The sequence below is a fragment of the Trachinotus anak genome, unplaced genomic scaffold (assembly GCF_046630095.1).
Source record: "Trachinotus anak isolate AG129_WGS33_773 ecotype Australia unplaced genomic scaffold, CSIRO_AGI_Tana_v1 ptg000004l, whole genome shotgun sequence".
Lineage (NCBI taxonomy): Eukaryota > Metazoa > Chordata > Actinopteri > Carangiformes > Carangidae > Trachinotus > Trachinotus anak.
This window is the reverse complement of record NW_027273855.1, coordinates 14,139,389-14,160,461: the sequence shown is the minus strand read 5'-3', so window position 1 is coordinate 14,160,461 and position 21,073 is coordinate 14,139,389. Positions and strand designations below refer to the sequence as shown.

Sequence of the window (21,073 nt, the reverse complement as noted above, 5' to 3'; positions counted from 1 at the left end):
AAAAACATCCCCCCATCCACTTCTGGGGTGGTTTTGGCGTACGTTAGCAACATACATAAGAGTGTGTCATTTGGCCATTTGCCAGTTCAGAGACTTTCTGTGTATAGTTGGGAGAGACCATGACCTGTTTGGCTGTTATCCCACACTCGCATATCTTTAACTTATATCATGTATAACTAGAAAAACTACATAGACACAACACTGTTTGTTTTGAAATCCGTTTTTTTATTTTATGTTTTTTTATTTTTGGATAGTGCTTGATATTAGCTTTACTATCAACAAGCATGCTGCCAGGGATGTGTTGTATTGCTATATATTTAGATATTATATATTATTTATTGTGTTATTTGTTTCTCATTTTTTAAATTTATTTTTAAATTTGTTTTTCCATTGAATTGTATTTAAAGTTCAAGAAAGTCCACTTCTAAATAGACCTTTAGAGTTCAATAAATGTGTGGTGTTTCCAAAGTGAATGAGTAATCATGTTAAATAATCGTGATCTCAATATTGATCAAAATAATTGTGATTATAATTTTTGCCATAATCGAGGAGCCTAATTTGAATTGAAGAATGAATCCTTTTCTCTTCCCTTTGTCTTAACTTAGAACCGTGGGATCTACATGTTCCGCATCAACAATGAGCAGGTGATCGATGCCACTCTGACAGGTGGCCCAGCTCGGTAAGTGTTAATTTGTTACTGGTTGCCTCATTGTAAATTATTGTAAACCCTTGAGTCTAATATGTTTTTCTTTAACTGACTTCTTTTTCTCCTTTCCAGCTACGTCAACCATTCCTGTGCCCCCAACTGTGTTGCTGAGGTCGTAACATTTGACAAGGAAGACAAGATTATCATCATTTCCAGCCGCAGGATCCCCAAGGGAGAAGAGGTGCAGTGCATTAGAAAACTTTCCACTATTTACTCTTACATGTCACCTTAATTTTATTACCTTTTGTATGTTTTCGAAGTTCAGTTAAAATTTTTAGCTCATGTTAACTGTATCTGTTACTTAATTCCAGCTGACTTACGACTACCAGTTTGATTTTGAGGACGATCAGCACAAGATCCCTTGCCATTGTGGAGCTTGGAATTGCCGCAAGTGGATGAACTAAGGAGAAGAAAGAAAAATGGAGAATTTCCCTCTAACTGGTGCCAGAACACTCCTGCGCCAAAGCCTTTGAATCCTACATAGCCAGTGCATAAGCTGTTCTGAAAGATGTGGTTGGAGGAAGGCTGGCCTCCGCCATTAAAAGACTAAAGCGGTGACACCTGTAGCCAAAGGTTTGAAGAGCATTAATCAATAAAAGCAACTGACCACCTCCATCAGCAGCAGCTTGATGGTGGGACTGACTTTCATGTTTGGACTAGTGAATCACCCTTTCCTCAGCCAAAACCCTTTTCCCCCCTTCGACTGTTCTCAATAAGTGGCTGGAAAACAATCCTCAACATCTACCAAATGATTCTGACCCTCTGATATCAATACTCGTAGTGCAGAGCTCACCTGGAGCTTCGACAAAAAGCCATTTTAAAATACTAAGAATGAACTAATGATGCATTTTTATGTTTTAAGTCGGACCTATTTCCTGTCCCACCTAACCACACCTCCCCCTTACCTCCCAGAAAAGGCACTTTCCCATCAAGTCATCAATGAAGACAACACGGATATTGGCTAGCTAGACAATCTTGATGTGGCTCTGTGTAAGAACTACATGTGATCGATGGAAAAAAAGATGTAAGTTAATATAAAATTTGAGATGCTATTGATCTGTGTCTCCAGAGGCACCAGATGTTCTGACTGTGTGGAGTCCCAAGATGGGTTAGTTGGACTCAGTCTACCTCATTGATTTAGCGGGAAGTGACTGCTTTGTATGAAAACTGTTAACTGCTACTGTGGAACCGGGGGGAAAGGGGGAATGTTTTTATGGGCTTAGCCTTCTCGGACAAGCAGGGAATCTTAAGCAGCAGGTTTGCTCTATCTACTCTATGCTGATGATGATTTTCAAAAATGAGCCAACATAATTATTATTCATGAATTATTTATACAGAGGAAATATATGACAGTTTTGATAAGATATTGCATTAAAATCACAATCAGAAGCTTAGCGGGTGTCCTCTATGCCACCAAATCATCCTGGATATTGATGTAGCTTTTTCTTTTCTTTTTTTTTGTTTTTGTACTTTTTATTTATGCGTCTCAAAACCATGCTATTAGCTGTGTGAAAGCACAATAACATCCACCTTTTAAGTTGCTTAAGACAGTAATGGTGTGAGTGAATGGCTCTAGGATCACAGGACACACAGTCTTTGAAGAAGACTGTGAAGTCCAAAATTAACCAAGTACACGTTTGCTTGTCGCTTCGTACATTTAAGTTCCACTTGTTGAAAACCAGCCGGTGGATGCATGACTACTGTCCCATTTAATGCTTTTCATTCCCCAGCAACTTGATCTTTTCACAACTCAACCTTAAACTTTGAATCATGCCTCTTCCTCTCTGTATTATTTAGTGGACTGTTGTTAAACTTTACTGTAGTAAGTCTTCCTCTGCCTGGGTACAGCCTGCAGTGTTTCTACTTCCCCTGTAGTGTGCTTTTCTAGTGCTGGTACTGTCCTCTTGAGGCTGAACTGATGGCAGGGAAAGACTTATTGGAAAAAAGGGCATTTGTTTTCATTTCTATGTAAGATGAATGAAAAAGTCTTTAAAGGGAGCTTTACTGAAACTCCACCTTCCCATACTACTTTGTTTCCTCCTTCCCCTAACCTAAGACCTCACATGATTTAAAAATGCAAAGTTGTACAAACTGTATATATAGTATATGCATTAGGGGACAGCAACTCTTTATCCAGCCCCTTTGTAATCAATAAAGTCAAAAGTGTAGAGAAATAAAATTGAAAAAAAAAAATCAACCACTGGATATCATTTTAACAAAGATAAAGCTGTATATAAATATAAATATATGTAAAATGGCAAACTAATATCTTTATGTATATGAACCAGAGTGTTTTGCATTTACCTGTTTTTCTATTAGTGTTTTTTGCTATAAGCTCTCAGAGACAAGTTTGTTAAAATAGGTATGAGAAAATGTCTGGCCTTCTCCAATCAGTTGCGACGAGAAGCCGAGGTGATTACAAAACTGTTTGGATTCATGTGGAGAGTCATTAATTAAGACATGAAAATCACTTCTTGCATAAAGCAGTACAATGGTGCATAGCATTTGTATTTATGTAATATTGTTCGTGTTTATTTTTCTTTTTATTTATGCTACTGCTTGTTGATTACCAAAACCTGTCCCTTAATCGGTTACAATTGGATTAATATACTCTTGAATGGAAAATCTTGAATTCCCTAGAATATTGTTAGTGTTTTGCTTTTTTATATCTTCCCTATAGAAGTGAATGTGTTGGTAAACCTTGTGAAATGGTTACTTGGCCTAATGTATGTTATGATGTAATACTCAAAGTTAATCCCATACTTAACCTGGTAATGAATTGCACTCTTATAGTATAACGGAGAACTTCTCTAAAGTGGTAGATATTGATCAAGTATCCGAAGCAGTGATATATATATTTTTTGGTATGTTTCTATTTCAAGGGAAGACCATGACGAGACATTATGCCGCTCACTGGATTTTAGCCTGAATAATTTTTAACTTCTCTGAATCTTAATTTAAGTTCTCTGCATATCTTATAATTTAATAAAGTTTGCTCAAATTGAAGGTTTTTTTTAACCTCACCTACTTTTTAAAAAGATGTTGCATCTGTACAGCAGAGATACTTTTAGGGAATATGAATAAATATAATGATCATTTTTATTGTATGTGGCATGTTTTGTATGGATATTATTTTGAATTGTACATATTTTTTTCAGGACGCCAGAGGTTGCATCTCTTTATATACAGCTTTCCCACTCCCTCTCCCCTTCATCTTATTTCTTTGTCTGCTTTTGTTTCTTGTAAAGGAAAATAAAATGCATTTTAAATATGTGCTCATTTTGCTTTTCATTTTAAACATAAAATCTAAGCAGCCTTGATACAGAGATTGAAGGTTGCTCCTTGACCTTTTGAAATAGTAACAAAAACAAATCTCAACTTAGGTTCCACTTACTTGACTTCTTGTAGAGCTTTCTGCCACATCTCATGGCCCTCTTATCAGTGTGGCTAAGTGTGCAACTTAGATCATGTGGTAACAGTTCATAAAGTATATGAAATAACATGATCTGATCAAGATGTGACTGAAAGCTCTTGGGAAAAAAAAAGCAGGACAACTGCCAGCCATCTGATATAACACGTGTTTCACAAGCAGGTGTTGACAAAAAAATAAAAACCCATGAAAAATGATGCAGGTTACTACCAAGAACTTCAAAAGAAATGTGTAACTGTGAGGGATAGGTTCAGTTGTGTCAACAGTGGGAATTATTACACAATGTAAAACCCACTATTTTAAGACAGAGTTGAAAATATGGGAAGCAATCCTTTAATCCTAAATACTAGTTATTGTCTTTTTTAACCTCTGTATACATGTTAAACTTATGACAGCTGTTCACAATGAAAACATTGTATGACATCTGGAATGAGCAGCACAGCTGAAGTCACACATAAGAAAAAGAGGAATTTATTGTATATCATCTATATACACTTTTGAACTAATTCTGAAAAGGTCTGCACAACATGATTTTTGAAACCTTGAAGTATTACTTATGAACAGGATGTCTGATGGTCATATACCCATGGCAACAAACCAAACATGGACAGGAGTGTTTTGACAATTTTGGTTCAACTGACAGCAGTCTCCCATTTCCCCTACTGTGCTCTGCCTGCTGAACTTCTACCCATGTTAACAGTAGCAGCTACATTTCTGGGGTACACAGCCAACAACCCGAAAAAAAAAAAAAAAAGAAAGAAAAAAGAAAACAGGGGGGGAATAGGGAAAGACTTAAGTTCATCTACCTCAGTGCAGAGGACCCAGTGTTTGAGACAGCATGCAGAATGGATACTAACATGACACATGGATTCTGGATCAATTGATGACATAACTAACATTAACTAAAGTCCATGTGGACATTACAGTGCAGAGCCCGATGATGACAAATGTCAGTGTAATACTTTCATAGTCTACAATGGAAACGTGCAGTTTCATTTCATAGCATGTCAGTCTCAGATGTAAAACCTCTGAACCATTTCTAACATCTAACTATGTTCCCTGTGTGTGAACTGTCTGTGGTTGTCTTTATTTCTGAATAAAAAGCCATTCGCAGAATCAGATTTCAAGGTTTACATCATGCTCCTAAATATTCCAGTGTCATTGAGAAAGATATCACCCCAGAGGACGTATGTAGAAACAGATCTGCATTACAAAGCTCTGAAAAGAACTCAAGCAATTCCAACAATTATACATAGAAAAAAAAAAAAAAACAACAAAAAAACAAAACAGAAGTTGCAGCAAAATTATCTGGGATCAGTAGTACCACCAAATTGCCATGAGAGGGGCAAATGAAAAACAAATTCCAGCAGATGACACAGTCTATTTCCTGGCACAGTTAAAAACCATGCAGAGAGATTTTGACTTCTGAAAGTACCATTCAAGCAAAAATCACTGTTCAAATGTCACACTGGTGCTTGTGGCATAAAAGGAGAAAAATTGCATGTTTTATATACAAATCATATGTACCCATCAGTAGTGTCTAATGTCAAAGTAAAAAGGAAACACCCATCATGATCTTTACATAAAACACATAAAATATATTTTAAAACAAAACAGTATTTGTGATTTCATACGCCTCTTATTTGCTCAGTGTTCACGATGTCATTACCTGTCACCGACGGGGTTATGGCTACATCCACATTTGAATTGAGCGTCTTATTAAATGAATGCATCAACCCCCTTTATCTAACATCTTAAAGATGGTGAAGACTTGGACTGAACTACAACATTACTTTTCATATCTTGAGTCTGGCTTGTCACATCTCATCTCACAGTGTTCATCAATATGAAATAAAAATAATATCAACAAATAAATAAAAATAAAAACCATCCCAAACAGTATCCCTGCCACATTTCAAACTAACACCAGGACTGGACCACATCCATAATGTGATACCTGCAGGTCTCACACATGATGAGGAAGCTACAGTTGAGTGCAACTAATTTCTGTTCGTAGGATATTCAAGTGAGGGATTAAAAAGCACATTCTGGCTGTTCATGCTTAATTAACCAAATGTCCCATAACTGCTTTTGTCTAATGAACTACAGCCTATACCAGAGGACGTCCAAGGGTCTTAGAAACATGCTAGTAGTCCAGACACCTTTTATACACACACAACTAGAAACAGTGCTTCAGCACCCCCTCCCCCTCACACACTCACAACGACAGAATGTGATGTTGTATGGCCAACAGATTATGAAGTGTTATTATTCCTAAACTTTAAACCCACAACATGCTTGACTCTTCTGGACAAGGTTAGTCCGTCATGGGACAATTTCAGAGGTAAAAAGGAAAAGGGAAAAAAATAAATCCCGTCACTGTACAATAGTAAGAATTCCTGCCATGGGAGATGAAAACAAAAAAGGTTGAGTGTGATGATATTAACAGTGGTAGTGCTGTAGTGTTGTGGCCCATGGAGAAGGGGGTCAAAGTGAACAGGGAGGAGACACGAGGATCAAAGGGAGGCGGGGAGAGAAAAGTCAGGAGGGGGAGGGTGATTCTCAGTAGTTTTGGCTAAAAAGGTGAGGTAGGCCTTGTCACAACTTGGAGTGTGGCTTTAAAACTGGCAGGGTTTTCATTTGCAGTCTTGTCTTTAGTGTTTGTTTCCTATGGGAGTGTGATCTGGTTGTGCGTCTCCAGTGCGTCTTTTCGCCGCCTGGTGCTCACATTTTGATGTCCTCCTCCACACTGAGCTGAGACAGAGTCTTCTTGATGCGCAGGGCAGTCAGTCTGGCCGCTCCGTTGGCATACCAGCACTCCCTCATGATTTTCCCCATCACACGCAGTGACTGCACAAGAAAGGACACGAAAAAATGAGTCGGAGTCAACATGTTTGGAGCAGTGTACCTACTGTTATGATGACAAAAACTACTATTTGTTCACCAATGTAGAAATACTATAACACAAATACAAATATTCTAAATGTTTTGTGTACCATTATGAAAATATTTCCCATAAAATGCAGCCTGATGTGTTTGATGTTGGTAGCTCCACTAAAATTTTAGACCAACTGCTGTGTTTATAAAAAAATGGATCCATCAGAGTTTAAAAGGATCAGGAAAATAAGGTCTATGAAAGTGCTGACTTGTGCCTTTATAGAAGGAAATAAGAAAAAAAAAAGTTAACAAAACTATCACAAAAGAAGGTAAATTTGACTGCAAAATTAATTTAATTCTCCTCAACAACAGTGACTTAGTGACTCCCTATACAGCCACTGAATGTATTTTTAGAAAACTGTCAGTGGCAGCTGCTGGTTTTTAGTGTTAACATAGTGCGAAATACCTCATAGCTCTGCCACCAGTTGGGCACATTGGGCCTCAGTTTCTGATCACACACCACCTTCCTCATCTCCTCTATGGAAGGGTCAGAGGGCACGAGGTCATAGTAGGGCAGTTGGTACTCCTCATGGATACCTGTGGAACACAATGGAGAAGGCTTTTCAGTCTCTGGTTTCATGCTCCTGTTTGTTAGATCGCTTCATTTGAATACACTTTTTTCCAGTTAGCTGGCGATGGCTGTCTTACCTCCTGCATTGCAGCGACGCGCAATTTCCCAGTACACCAGGCCCAGTGCATATATGTCAGCACATTTGAAGGAATCAAAGTGTTTCATGTTGATGGTTTCATCCAGAACCTCTGGAGCCATATACCTGGGGTGGACACAAAGGGCAGGACTCAGTAATAGCAATAAATGAGAATTTTTATATGACCGAGTACATCTTTACAATTGTCAAATTTAGTAAAAATCAAGGTTCAAGGGATCAAAATTGTGATGTTTAGAGATTAATAAATGACAATTCATATCGATACTTTCTAACTTTTCTCCCTTTTATGTAGCACTCAGACCCAAGGAAATGAAAATAATACTAAAAATAATGCATAAATGCACAGTTTCATTTTCAATAAGTAATTTCCCAAAACATCTGGGCACTGTGGTTTTCTAAAAATGTTTCTCAAACATTAGTACATACATTTGTTGTTGTTTTAAGCTTAAGATAAGTGGTCACTAGTAAGAATTTGCAACAGCAGGACGGTGTTGAATGTGGGACTTCTACTGCAGTGACCATTTTCATTGTAATGAATAAAGATGTCAGACTGTGCAGTAGTTTGGCTCGTTTATGTGTTTTTCATGGTCTCTGAACACCATGGAAGCCTATAGGACAGAGTAATAATCTGAATATGGCTACACAGACAATATTTGTTAGTGGGATCTTGTCACAGCTGTTTTTGATCTTTTCATGGGGTTTGCTGACAATAAGAAAAGACTTAACCTTTAAAGACCTGAAAGATCCCTAATGTCTAACTACATTTGTTTACTTATGAGTGAATGAGTATGGAAACATTTACCTTTTAGTGCCCACGCGCTGGTTCGGTGCTATATCGATTGTGTCTGTGATGGACTCGTGGCGGACTGCCAGGCCGAGGTCAGCTATGGCACACATGCCATTCTTCTTAACGAGGATATTTTTAGACTTGAGGTCACGGTGAGCAATGCCAGGCTTACCTGCAAGAGAACAGATAACACATTGTTACATTTGCCTCAAGAGCTCAGCGGAGACAGCACATGCTAGCTGAATGTAAATAACTAATGCCTGCTCTTTCATGTTCCTGCTGTGCTCATTTGTTTAGTCATCGTATTCGCTGTGCAGTGCGTTTTAACAGGCACGTTCATCTCACCCTGAGTGCCGAGGATCTCCATGTGTAGGTGTGCCAGGCCACTGGCAGCTGACAGCGCGAGTTTGATCATGCCCTCGATGGTGACAGAGTAGCGGTTCAGGTAGTCAAAAAGAGAGCCATGCTCATGATAGTCTGACACCAGCCAGAGCTGAGTCCATGTACCATTGTCTGACAGAGAGCAAAAAACACGAGTCAGAGAGAATGCAGTTCACATTTAGGAGTACGTACATGGTATTAAATGTCACTCATTTAATGGATATTTTGCTTAAACTAATAATGAGTTCAATGCAGTCTAGGAATTCACCTAAAATGAAATGTTCATGTATAGTGGAGGTCTGCACAGAGCTCGCAATTTTCATACCTTTATTATCTGCTGCAATGAATCCCAGGATGTTTTCGTGTCGCAGCATGATTGTCTGGTAGATCTCAGCCTCTCTGAACCAGGAGCGCTCCTCTCTGGATGAGAAGATCTTCACTGCCACGTCGCCTCCTCTCCATTTTCCTCTCCACACTTCACCAAAACGACCCTTCCCTATGATCTCCTGCAACACGATGGTCCTAGCCACCGTCCGCTGCACAAACAGGGGCAAACCTGTAGGGGGCAGTAGTGAGACAAACAAAAAATTAGCCATTGTTCCCCACAGACTTGTTTTATAGATGTGGGGTGGTGGAAGTATGTTCAGCAGATTCTAGGTCAGGATCATTTTCACTGGTGTTGCAGCTGAGTAATCACTCATTTGTATATTTATAGAATGACATATGAAAGACTGTTTTGTGACTGTTCTTGCTGACATGAAAGGACAAAGAGGTATTAAAGAAGATGTGTGTTTTTAAACGTGTTTTACATTGTTTTCCATTACATCAGAGAGTCAGCATGTACAGACCTGAGCCTGATCCGGAAGTGGACATGTCATAGATGAGGTCTTGCAGGGTTTTGTCCTTGGCCAAGTACAGATGGTCACAGGAGGGGTCCTCTACCTCCAGCCTCTGCCTGTGGCTGTAGGCCCTCTGGTGATACTGGAACAGGAACACGCCGACCATCAGCAGCACACACAGCAGGAACACTGGCCCTGCGATGACTGCCACAAGCTCCACTGGCCCCCAAGGACTTCCTGGGCCTGACCAGTTCCCCCCCTTTGTTGGGACTAGGGCAGCAAAGGCAAGATACAGAGAAGCAGTGGTGATTACTTTAAATTCCACCGACAGTGTCACTGTTAAACTGAAAGGAGTCTGATATTTACGATGGAGCCTCACCTGGGACTTTCAGGTCAATACTGTTGCAGTAATCTACATAGCAGCAATGTGTGTTGAGCAGGCCCTCAGCACTCAGGCAGTAGAAGGGCTGTCCAGGGGGGACCAGGTTGTCCCGGTTGATACAGATGCGTACGTGTTGCTCCTTCCCCTGGATATAGTAGGTGGAGGCCATGCAGGCACCATCTGTCTCACACTCATAGCCTGTCTTCTCACAGTTTGTGCAGTTACAACGCAGAGCTGTGGGAAAGGCAGAGAGATTTACGTAAATAACAATCTATAGGATATAGGCCACTGAGTAAAGAAAAAAAACATTTCACTTCTCCATTATGTCCAGCAGGGGGCAAGCTGACACCACATGTTCAACACAGGATGTAAAGAGTTTAGTATCCCATTCAGCTGTAGGCATTTTGTGACATAAAGACACAGAGCTTTGAGTTAAGCAGCAGCAGCCAGACAGCCTTGACGGCCCTGAAATCAGATCCTTCACTGCAGATGAACCCAAACACACAGGGTGGAGATGGACCTGCCCAGTGGGACAGACAATGTGAAACCCAACAACAGGAGACGGCTCCTGCCAAATCCCTAATGCAGCATTCTGCTCCATGCCTCTCCTCTGTCTTTCTCACACTGACACAGAGAGCTGCCACTGTTTAAGCTAATGAGACAGGAGTTTTATTAAACACAGCACACTCCTGCGTAGGGACCTATTAAAGCTGACAGAATGGAACTCCTGCTACTGCTGTAATAAAACTACAATGGTCCACCTACATACTCAAATGAGGTCAGTGCCAGGAAGTCCGCACATATCTGCCACATCTAAAACCAAAACCAGCATTTGTTGGGCAACCCAGAGAACAAGAAACTGCAAACTGATTAGATTTGGAGTGAAATGTGATTTTCAGTCACAGCACACATGCTTCTTATTTGGAGTAAGGTCAGCACAGACGGCTTCTTCCAAGGTTTTCTACTTCTAGAGTGCAAAGCAGGAGCAGGAAAGGTTAGATGGCTGTGGGACTAGTTTTTTTCACATGGGTAAAAAACAGGGAAGCAGTTAAGCTCAACTGAACCCTAGTCAGTGGTAAATGACAAACAGTTTGACTGACAACAGGGCCGTGAGTGAGGCGTAACAGGCCAAGAGCTGATCCTTGGTCAAAACAAAGGCTGGACCACTCAAGACTAATCGCTGTGGACTTTGTGAAGACAAGACCACCGTACCAATAACAACAGAGGAGGAGACACAAAGCAGAGAGGAATTTCAACCCTTATTCTCCTACAAAAAAAAGAAGCTCAGCATCAGTTGGACCACTGACAATGTCTGGCCCAGGGCAAAGAAAAGATTTTAAGAGTGGCAAGCTTCCACTAATCTCCTGTGTCTTATCCTGAGGGTTTCTTTGACCAGATGAGCTCACTGATCTTCCCTGTTTGTACCAGTTCTCTGTCAAAAGGTGTCAGCAGTTTCTAATCGCATTCTTGAACCAACTAAGTCATCACACGATGAGGCTTTTGTTCAGTATGGTTCATTTAAAAAAAACCAAAAAAAAAAAAACCAAAAACAAAACAAAAAAAAAAACTCCAAATGACTGATACACTGATTGCGCCACCAGCATGTAACATCCAAGTGGACAAAACCACAAACCCCAGTGTCATAGGAGTGGTTTCCATTCAACTGAACTCTGGGAGGTTTCATATCTGTGTGGGAGCATTTTTGCATGTAGCGTGTTTGCTGATGTGTCTATGCTTGTCCACTGAGTGGTAACTGGAAATGTGGAACACTTGAAGCACAGTTTCAGTAATATTTCTCATCTGTTTGGTGTTTGCGTCTGTGTTTCTCGCTCTCCAGGAGGTGAGCGGGAAAGTGGCAGGAACTCTTGGCAGAGTGTGTCCAAATTCACCAAAGTTCGCATGCAGATGGAATTTCCTGCAGATTACACGGAGGTGAAGCAGGCTGGGGCTGATAAGGAGAGGAAAAAAAAAAAACAAGCCCTGTGCCACATCATGCTAATCTGCAGCAATAATGGAGCAAATATTTTAGCAAAATAGAACAGATGACATGAGTAACAGCAGTAGGTTAAAAAGCTGGACAATGCTCGATATCCATTAAAAATTAGATGACTTGAAACTCTCCTTCCATCAGACTCCTCTGTAGGTCTGCTGTTAACTGGTTCTCATTGAAATAAATCCAGCCATTTTTGATCAATCCATCCTCAAAGCAAGAGTGACATTAAAAAAGAAAAAAAACAAACATATTAAGAGAAAGTTTCTCCACAGCACACTCACATTACAGCCACTACAACTGTTTTAATCTAGATTTTATTCCTTTATTTTTCTCACAAGAATCAAACTGAAGACTATAAAACAATTCCCATGACAAACATATTCCAATATACAGCAATAAAATTAAGAGCAAGCTGGTAAGAACGCCATGATCTGAAATGAACAGGCGCATCCATCCTGGAGACTCTGTGTGTGGTAGGACAGATGGTACACAGACATACAGACAGAAGCTCAGGAAGGAAACCAAACATGGCTGAAAACACACACATTCCCATCTCGAGTCTGGTTTGTGGTCTACCAAGAGTTTGTTTTATGCCAAGTCTTCCCTTTCCTTAAAGGCTACCTTGTGACTATGCCATATGTAGGCTGCTTCCACACAAACAAGCAACAACACGATGTGTAACCAATATGGAGCAAATCCACAACAATATAATGACAGAGATAGAAACCATTGACTTAATCCCGTTATCTAACATATTGAAGTAATTCATCACATTGAAGCAAAAATCCTGTACACCCAATACTGTCACAAAACAGTTGTGTTCATTGATTTTCAAAATTTCCCATAACAACCTAACACAATCAGAGATATTACAGGGATACCTCTATAGAAAAACCTCTACGGACACCATGTGAAACCAAGACCTAAAAAATAAGAGGTATATAACTAAATCAAACAGTGTCCAAGTAAGAACTCCTTTTACCCAAATGCCACATTGTTAGCTCTGCGTATCTCACTTGATTCAGAGCAGAAGTGTTACAAAGCTAGGCTAGGAATAATACCAAGCCTAAATATACATGGATCCAAGTAGTGGCTGGGTGTGTGTGGTTTGAGTGAACTCTGCTCTTGTATCCACATAATTGGTGGTCTTTACACTGGTCCTTTGTGAGGAGATTAAGACGACATGAGGAGGGATTGGACTGGCCCTGCACGAACAAAGAGCAGACTGGAGTGGGGGAGCGCACTTCTGCGTCGGGCAGTGATGGGGGGATGGGTGGCGTGCAGGGGATAGCCCAGGGTTTGCGGTAACAGCCCCAATGTTTGGGGGCTGCTTTTGGCCAGACAGGATGGGGGCTGGTCCCAAATTGGGCAGGACAATACAGACAGGAGGGGACAGAGGGGGTAACGAGCGGGACTTACAGAGCCCCCCAGCTGCGATTGAGGTCTACCCAAGTGACCAGCTGCGTCCGTCATTAAAACCCAGTCTAGACTTTGACTTGTGGGAGGGGGTAAATAACAGGAAAAGAGATCAGTAAAGGGAAAAGGGGAAAACGCAGCAAAAACAGTTACTCCTTTGAGCTGCAAGTGTGTGAAGTTCCTATCATTCCGTTCGTGTTGAGACAGGAAATGGCAGACATAGTGAGGAAGGGATTAATAAAACATTGTTGCCATAACCAGTGTCGTCTTAACTTGGACCCAACTAAAAACCACAGCATAGTCCCATTCCAAACAGCTTTAAACATTTAACCTTGATGACATAGTTTTGTGTATCTGTGAGTGTACACATGTGTTGTTCAGACTTACTCGTGCAGAGCAACCCTGTCAAAACATAGGTGAACTTTCAAGTATGTTAAGTTGATAAAGTCTTTGGAAAATACTCTAAGCGTGCTCAGCACGGGACGGTGGGGTTACACAAACATAGTGGGTTTCTGGGGGCTAAGTGACGCAGACAGACACAGTCTGTACGTGCGTGTGTACGGGGAGCAGAGCGCCATTACCAAAATGCACTGGCTGAAATTAGATCCATACAGATACCAGACTGAGAGCTGATCAAGACAAGCAGACGCCACCAGACAGCGTGAGTGCAACACACACATACGGGTGCATACACACGCACACGCCACAACTGTGTCCTAATCAATGCTAGGGGAAGGAGGAAAGTCATTACCTTTGTCTGCATCTGAGGGTCAGATTACTGATCTGATTCTAAAGTAAGGTCTCTGGGGCTGAGGCTGCTTCTACTATCTCTACCAACCACCACCCTCTAGGCTACATCCCATCCTGTCTGTCTGTCTGTGTGTCTGCTGTCCTAATGAGTTCAAAGGCACACAAGTGTGAGCACAGGCTCACTTCAGACATGCTGCTGATGCTGGTGCTCAAATTCCCAAACTGGTCAATGCTGCCTCTTTAATGACCTAGTACATTGCAGTAGTGTGGGCCAATGCATCAGCCATGTGACTTGAGCTTAAAAACTGAGTATTAGCAGAGCAGAGACTTAACAAAACCCTTTTTTCTGTCTTCCAACAACTGTTAAAGTTTTACTCTCACTACAGTCATGGTTGGGTGTCAAACCTCAACACTGTTTTATCACTGAAAACAAAACAAGAAGAAAGCTTCTTTTTGCCTAATTGGGCAAGTTCCTGTACATTTGCATGGGTTTAGACAACATAAAAAATTAAGAGCTTTGGCCTCTTTGTTACATGAGAAACAAAGAGTTTATAGAAAAAGTATCAGTACTGAAATTCATGTATTGCATTGGCATTAGTATAAAAAGTTTTCAGACAATAGGATGACATTGTACTTTATTTTATGACATGTATTTTCTGGTGATGCATACTTTCATTATTTGAATTACCAAGCAGAATAAAAAAATATTTCATGAAAAAGACAACTGAGAAAAAAAATCAGAAAAATGATAGTAGGTAATGACGCCATGCAGTTGTTAGTGGAAAAACATACAGTGTTTAAGATGGATAATTTCATGGCACCAAAACAACTTCCTCTGTTTATCATCATCAAATAGTCTTAGTACTGCTGTGTAGGAAATACACAGCGACTTTCACAAAGTGTTCTGCCATATTAATACGGAAATCATACCATCCTAATAAAATTACATTTGCTACTCATAAAAGAAATTGGAGTTTGTTGCAAGGATGACTGCTTAACTGCCAAGTGAAACACACTTGAGCTCATTTTAAGGTAAAGTCACAATGGAGGCCTGAGAAACAGAATAAGGCAGAGGTTGGTTAAATTGTACTTGTTAGATAATATACACTCACACTACATTCCCCAAGCAAAAAAAAAAGTTTTTACCAACCTCACAAATCAAAGCAAATCATTGTCAGGGAAGTAGTGGAGAAAACTTGACAAGAAGACTGCACACCTTTCAGCAGAAAATGGGAGACAGAGCAGGTCTAATCTGCATTCCAACAGCAGCCAAAAAACAAATCAAACACCTCTACAAAGAGACATGTACTGGAGGACGGGTGTCAGGTTTAGCCCTATAGACATGAACTCGCATAGCTTCCAGGTCTGTCTGGGTGTACTATGACAATAACAACTCTCCTCTGTCACTGGGAACATTTAAGGTATACCACAACAAGCAAATGTCATTGTACCACCAACACATATATTACAAAAGCCCTTTAAACAAAGACAAAGTGCTCTGTGTAACTTAATGGCACAGAGAAGTGGGCAACTGAGAAGTGGGCTGGCACTGCGGTGGTAGTAATCCCTTGTGGTCCAACATCAGTAATGGCGGTGCTGGGTCAGTCAGAGGCTATGCTGTCTGCTGTAGCAATTAGGGCTCTGTGCCTCTGGGCCAACGGAGGTCATTAACAACAGTGGTCATTATGGAGGGAAAACTAGACCACCCCAGACCTCACCTGACCCTTTCTGGCTCAGTGTCACAGTATAGAAACTGTTAGTAAACACAATTGCAAAAGAAGAGGCTTTGGGCCAGGAAGTAACATGACATTTTATACAGGGGACGTGCAACTTCATTTTAGCATTATTTTGCTGCAGGGATCAGGCGGTTTAAACATCCATCTATCTAGAACAGGCCTTGACAACTGCTACACCTTTAGGAAAAAAATCAAAACAACTTTCCCTCTTAAGACAGCTGGAAACACTACCAACCAACCTCCCTCTCCGGAGCAAACTCTCTTCTCTTTACATGCACACACCTTTGAACCCAATAAGTTTCAACCTTTCTCCGTACATTCCCTTGGCTCGGATCTAATGGGCAGGTGTACACATGTTCCAATCTGACTAGCTCATACTTTCTCCACCTGAACTCCTTCACATCAAATTTGACATTAAACAGCACCTGCACCAGGGGCACATATGAGAACAAGTTGAGAGGAAGGAACTTTTCTCTGTTTCTAATCACCCTGTCTTTGACTTACACGGACACACATCAAGGAATGACAATACTCTGTCAGGGCTGGTGATAATATGTAGAAGGGCTACTAAAAGTGGATGCAGAGTTCAAGAGATAGCAGGAGCTCATCTCTAAAGGCTTGTTTAAAGAAAAAAAAAAGAGAGAAAATACCAAACAAACACACACAGCCAATGTTTAAGTGTTCTTCAGCTGCCTGTGGTGGCAGTGAGTAAGTGAAAGCAGAAGTGGGACCACAGATAACAAAGTACAGATTAAATTCTGATAAAGCACCAGGCCTTTTATATGAGAGAGACAAAGATTGGAGAGGGCGGGAAGAAAAGAGAAAGAGAGGGACGCGCCCTACCTCACGGCAGTGTGGTTGACAGTGCCCATATCACATTGCTACTGTGTTCAATGCACCCAGGAAGACTGCGTCACGCAGACATGTAATGCCTATAACACCACTGACTCCTAATCCTTATGAAGTCAACAACACGTGATGGATTCAAACCTGTGAGTAAAGTGTATTCTCACAAAAACATACTACACTTGACACAGCCCTGGAATCTGCTCTGGCACAGCTACTTTCAGGTTTGTCTGGTTTCAGCCCTTGCATGGAGTAATCCATTATATGGTGTGAAACCATGGCTCCAGAGAAACTTGTGGGCCCCTTACATGACAGACCCCGCCAGCTGGACAAACCCATCATCACCCACCGTCTGCTCAGGCCACACACCCACCCCCACTTTCCCCTCACACATCACTGTTAATGTTAGAGTAACCCAGTCAAACAAACTAGCCACCCAGGTGTGATCATTTTCCCTGCATGCCTTACATGAAATGATCAGCCTTGGTTTACTGCACCCTTATCTAAACGAAGCGGGGGAGGCATATTTTCATGATTCTTGGAAGGATGACTCAACTGTTTAAAGCAAAACATACACTTCAGCAGATGATTAAGAAGTCCGGATATTCCTTCTGGTACGCACAACTGAATTGGCTCTTATCAATATTTTGTTTAATGGCTGAACGGTGAGTTGCAACAAGGTGAAACTGCCAAAAAAAATTCAAAGACATCAGGAAGAGCAAAAAAAGTAGGGTTTTGTGCAACACCAGACATGCTTGTGCATATGATGAAAATCTATTAAACCCTAATCCTGAAAGTCAAAGATGAGCAGACATGCCGTAGAGTCAAACACACAAGTTCAGCACAACATCTGCCCATTTGAGACAGTGGTGTGGTGCTGGGTATCAGCTGCTCCAGCGGGAGGATTCAGACCTAAGCCGCCCCATAACTGGCGCCTCAAAAGACCCCACTTGCCACATTTCCATCACAATGAACCCAGACTTCAACTCTGACTTCTGTCTGGGATAGCTGAATGCACGGCTGTTGTCACCCTATGCCAGCATTCACTTTCTGCTGGAGGCCACTGAGGAGCCTTTTCACTCCTTACAAATGGACACCAATGGAAGAGCTGCCAGTGTTTACTCTCAAAAACACATTTCATGCACAAAGTAGGTTAGGCCTTCATTCAGTGGCTCCTTTCTGCTCTTTTCACTGTGGAAACCAATGCTCACAACATGCGACGAAACTGTAACTGACCACATTGCACTAATTCAACCAGCCAGCCATCATTACATGGTGTTGCACCCAAGCAGCGCAGTGATAAGGAGTCACAAGCCAGCAGAGATTGTTTGGTAAATATCTTCGCATAACAAGCCACTGAGAGATAAGTTCAACACCAACACCAGACCGTAGGTTATTACTCCTCACTTGACGAGTCCGTGTGACATAATAAAATGATTTTATTTCAGTCTCGTATCCCACAGACGAAGCACAATTATCGACAATATTTAACTTTAGTCAGTTCATTACCCAGTTAGCTAGCAAACGTTAGCTGGCGCCTCGGAACAAACAGCCCCACCATGTTGTTGTTGTGGTTTAGCTACTTGCTCCGTGTTCAACACAGACCATTAACACATCGGGTTTTGCGAGTCGATAAAAATCAAAATCGAGAACAAACTACCCAACAGTGTGACTTTTGTTTCGGACAAAGAACAGCTGTGGTTTTGAGGTTTTGACGCTAGCTAGATACGGTTAGCCAAATCCCCGATACACAGCGCCATGGCGATGAGCGACAACAGGCGATGCCCAGTCCAGGAAAACACATCGAGACAAAAGCCGGAGAGGTGCTCAGATGAAACTTACCATTACCGACGGCCACTAACCCGAACAGGGCCAGCAGCGCTGTGGCAAGTTGATTTACAGCCATTTCTTCTGAATTCCCATCTCTCCGCGATGAAATGCGTCCTAAGCTTGTCGTTATCAGCACGACCAGACCTGAAAACACAACCACAATCCGACCGCACACACACACACACACACACCACACCGCCAGATACTCGCCAGCCAGCCAGCCAGCCAGCCAGCCAGGCGAGTGACGTATTTAAAGGGGTGTGTGTGCGTGTTTAAAGGGGAGGGCTTGTTGCTGCCGCTGCTGCTGCGGCTGCGGCTGCATGTCCCCGTCTGCCACCGAGGTCAGGGCCGTGCTGAAAATAAGAAGTTGAGGTAAGAATTTCACTATTCCAGTCCCACATTATTCAAAGACAAAATATGTCCAGTAACTGTGCAAAAGCTGTGAGGATGCTTTAAGAAAAATAATTTTAAAGAAAATTATCAGTTAACTTCAAACAAAGTGCAGTAAACAGAAAAAATAAATCAGATCAATATTCTAGGTGGACACTAGATTCCCCACGGGCCCCAGACCTTCAGGGGCCCCTCAAAGCCCCAGGTTTATTTGGATCTACATAATTTGAGTAATCACAAATTAGTTGGAATATCTCAATAATTAAGTCCAAAATAAGGTAGGATGAGTCCTTCACTCTCCAGCTTGTAGACTTGTCTTCTTTGGGGAATTCTGTCAAAATCTAGATTTAAGACCAGTGTGGTTGTAAAGTGGTGTTTTATCTTTTTTTTTTATTTTTTTAATTGTCAAGTGATTAATACACAGAGATACTTTAAGGCTGCTATCAACGATCATTTTCACTCTCTGTAGGTCTCATAATTGCTTTTTAAAATATTAATAATTGTAATAATAACTGATTGTTCACTGTATAAAATGTCAAAAAACAGTGGAAAATGCCCTCAATGTTCCCTGAAGCACAAGTTAACATATTCAGATTGCTTTTGTTTACTGAATAACATTCAAAAATCATTCGTTCAAAAATATTGAGTATATATATATATATATTGATATATAATATTGAGTATTATTTGACATGTCCTAAAGATTATGTCACGCAAATCTTTTGGCTAAATTTAGTTTTGATTCGCTTATTCCATCTGAGTCTATTACTAAACACTGTGCAGTTTGTGAATGATGTATCGGAAACAAAGATGCATTCAGGGAAGTCTAACTGGCCTCCACTCTCCCAAATCATAAAATGTCTCTTTTCATGACATAAACAGGCTTCACTTGTGGAAATAATTTGACAAAAGGTAAAAACAGTGAAAATATTTTGATCACCCCTTGCTCTTCAGGATTTTATCAGTAAAACAGCATCACCATCTGAGGTTAGTCTAAATGATTTTACTTTAATTTCTATGGTTAAATCAGACTCCATATGTTGGGTTATGTTTTTTCCCCCATCTGTTTATTGTAGCCATGACATAAAAATAAACAGCATCAATACAAAATGGTTAGATGCATTTCAACTGCTAGGATAGGCTCAGCTTTGATTTGATTTTCTGCAAACCATTGATAATAGTGAAAATGATAAATAAAATAATACAATTTGTTTGGTCAGACAAACTTTTTAATGACCTGAAGTCACCAAACTCATGATTCTAATTTAAACTAGGCTATACCTACATTCAGGGTAGATATTTGAAGTCAGGCATGACAAGGCAAATGGAGGAGGAACCCAATGTGGCCTTGACAGACTACTCACTAAACTTTACTTTTTATGGCTGTGGGTTATGAGGCAGCAGGGGAAGAGCTTTAAATGATAGGCCTCATACACACAGCAGGTGACTATAGGCCTTTCTGCATCTGTCCAGGCAGCACCACTATTAGCTCAGTCAGACTCTGACAAACATGTCTATCCATCCACAGTCAGCGACTATGATTAATTACGATTATCAGTTAAATCGCTTGTTGACATGATAGCAATCCAGCAGTACCCTGATCAAAATCTAGACCAAATTAGTTTGAGGCTGCACAAACCTTCTTCTTCATTTTATTCCATATTGTTCTAGATCATCTAAGATCACACAGCAGTCATAGACCTGACGCTCACAAATGATGTTCTGGTCCAGCTCCATTCAGGGTTTTCTCCCAGCCTGGGTACCCAGTCTGTCTATACTATACCACTAACACATCCAGCAGCCACTGATTGGGAATATAGGAAGACGCAAGTCAGGCTGTAACCAGGTACATTTGGGACTTTATCTGTGCCTGCTTTTATCGCCTGTCCTCTTACTAGCTGTCTCACTGATCTATCCTCAAGCTTAATTGTGTCTGCATATGCTCCTCTTGTGACTTTATGTCTGTCCATTATCAGCCATGT

The 21,073-nt window shown here is 41.0% G+C and overlaps 2 protein-coding genes across 5 annotated transcripts in view; one reads left to right on the top strand and one right to left on the bottom strand.

The window, feature by feature from the left end:
- kmt2d (lysine (K)-specific methyltransferase 2D) overlaps positions 1-3,980 on the top strand; it is a 33,346-nt gene extending 29,366 nt beyond the window's left edge. For all 4 annotated transcript variants that reach the window (XM_071476207.1, XM_071476206.1, XM_071476205.1 and 1 more), the window contains exons 53-55: positions 606-679; positions 779-887; positions 1,018-3,980. In XM_071476207.1, coding sequence (XP_071332308.1) covers positions 606-679; positions 779-887; positions 1,018-1,110 — 276 coding nt within the window. In that variant the 3' untranslated portion in view covers positions 1,111-3,980. The remainder of the gene's footprint in view (positions 1-605; positions 680-778; positions 888-1,017) is intronic.
- Positions 3,981-4,591: 611 nt separating this feature from the next.
- On the bottom strand, positions 4,592-18,956 carry acvr1ba (activin A receptor type 1Ba). The gene is made up of 9 exons (XM_071476219.1): positions 18,714-18,956; positions 10,128-10,364; positions 9,758-10,018; positions 9,235-9,465; positions 8,874-9,041; positions 8,544-8,700; positions 7,722-7,846; positions 7,480-7,610; positions 4,592-6,986 (listed from the first exon to the last, which is right to left on the bottom strand). Exons 1-9 carry the CDS (start codon positions 18,775-18,777, stop codon positions 6,861-6,863), a joined length of 1,500 nt encoding a protein of 499 aa, XP_071332320.1. The 5' UTR covers positions 18,778-18,956; the 3' UTR covers positions 4,592-6,860.
- Between the last annotated feature and the right edge of the window lie 2,117 nt (positions 18,957-21,073).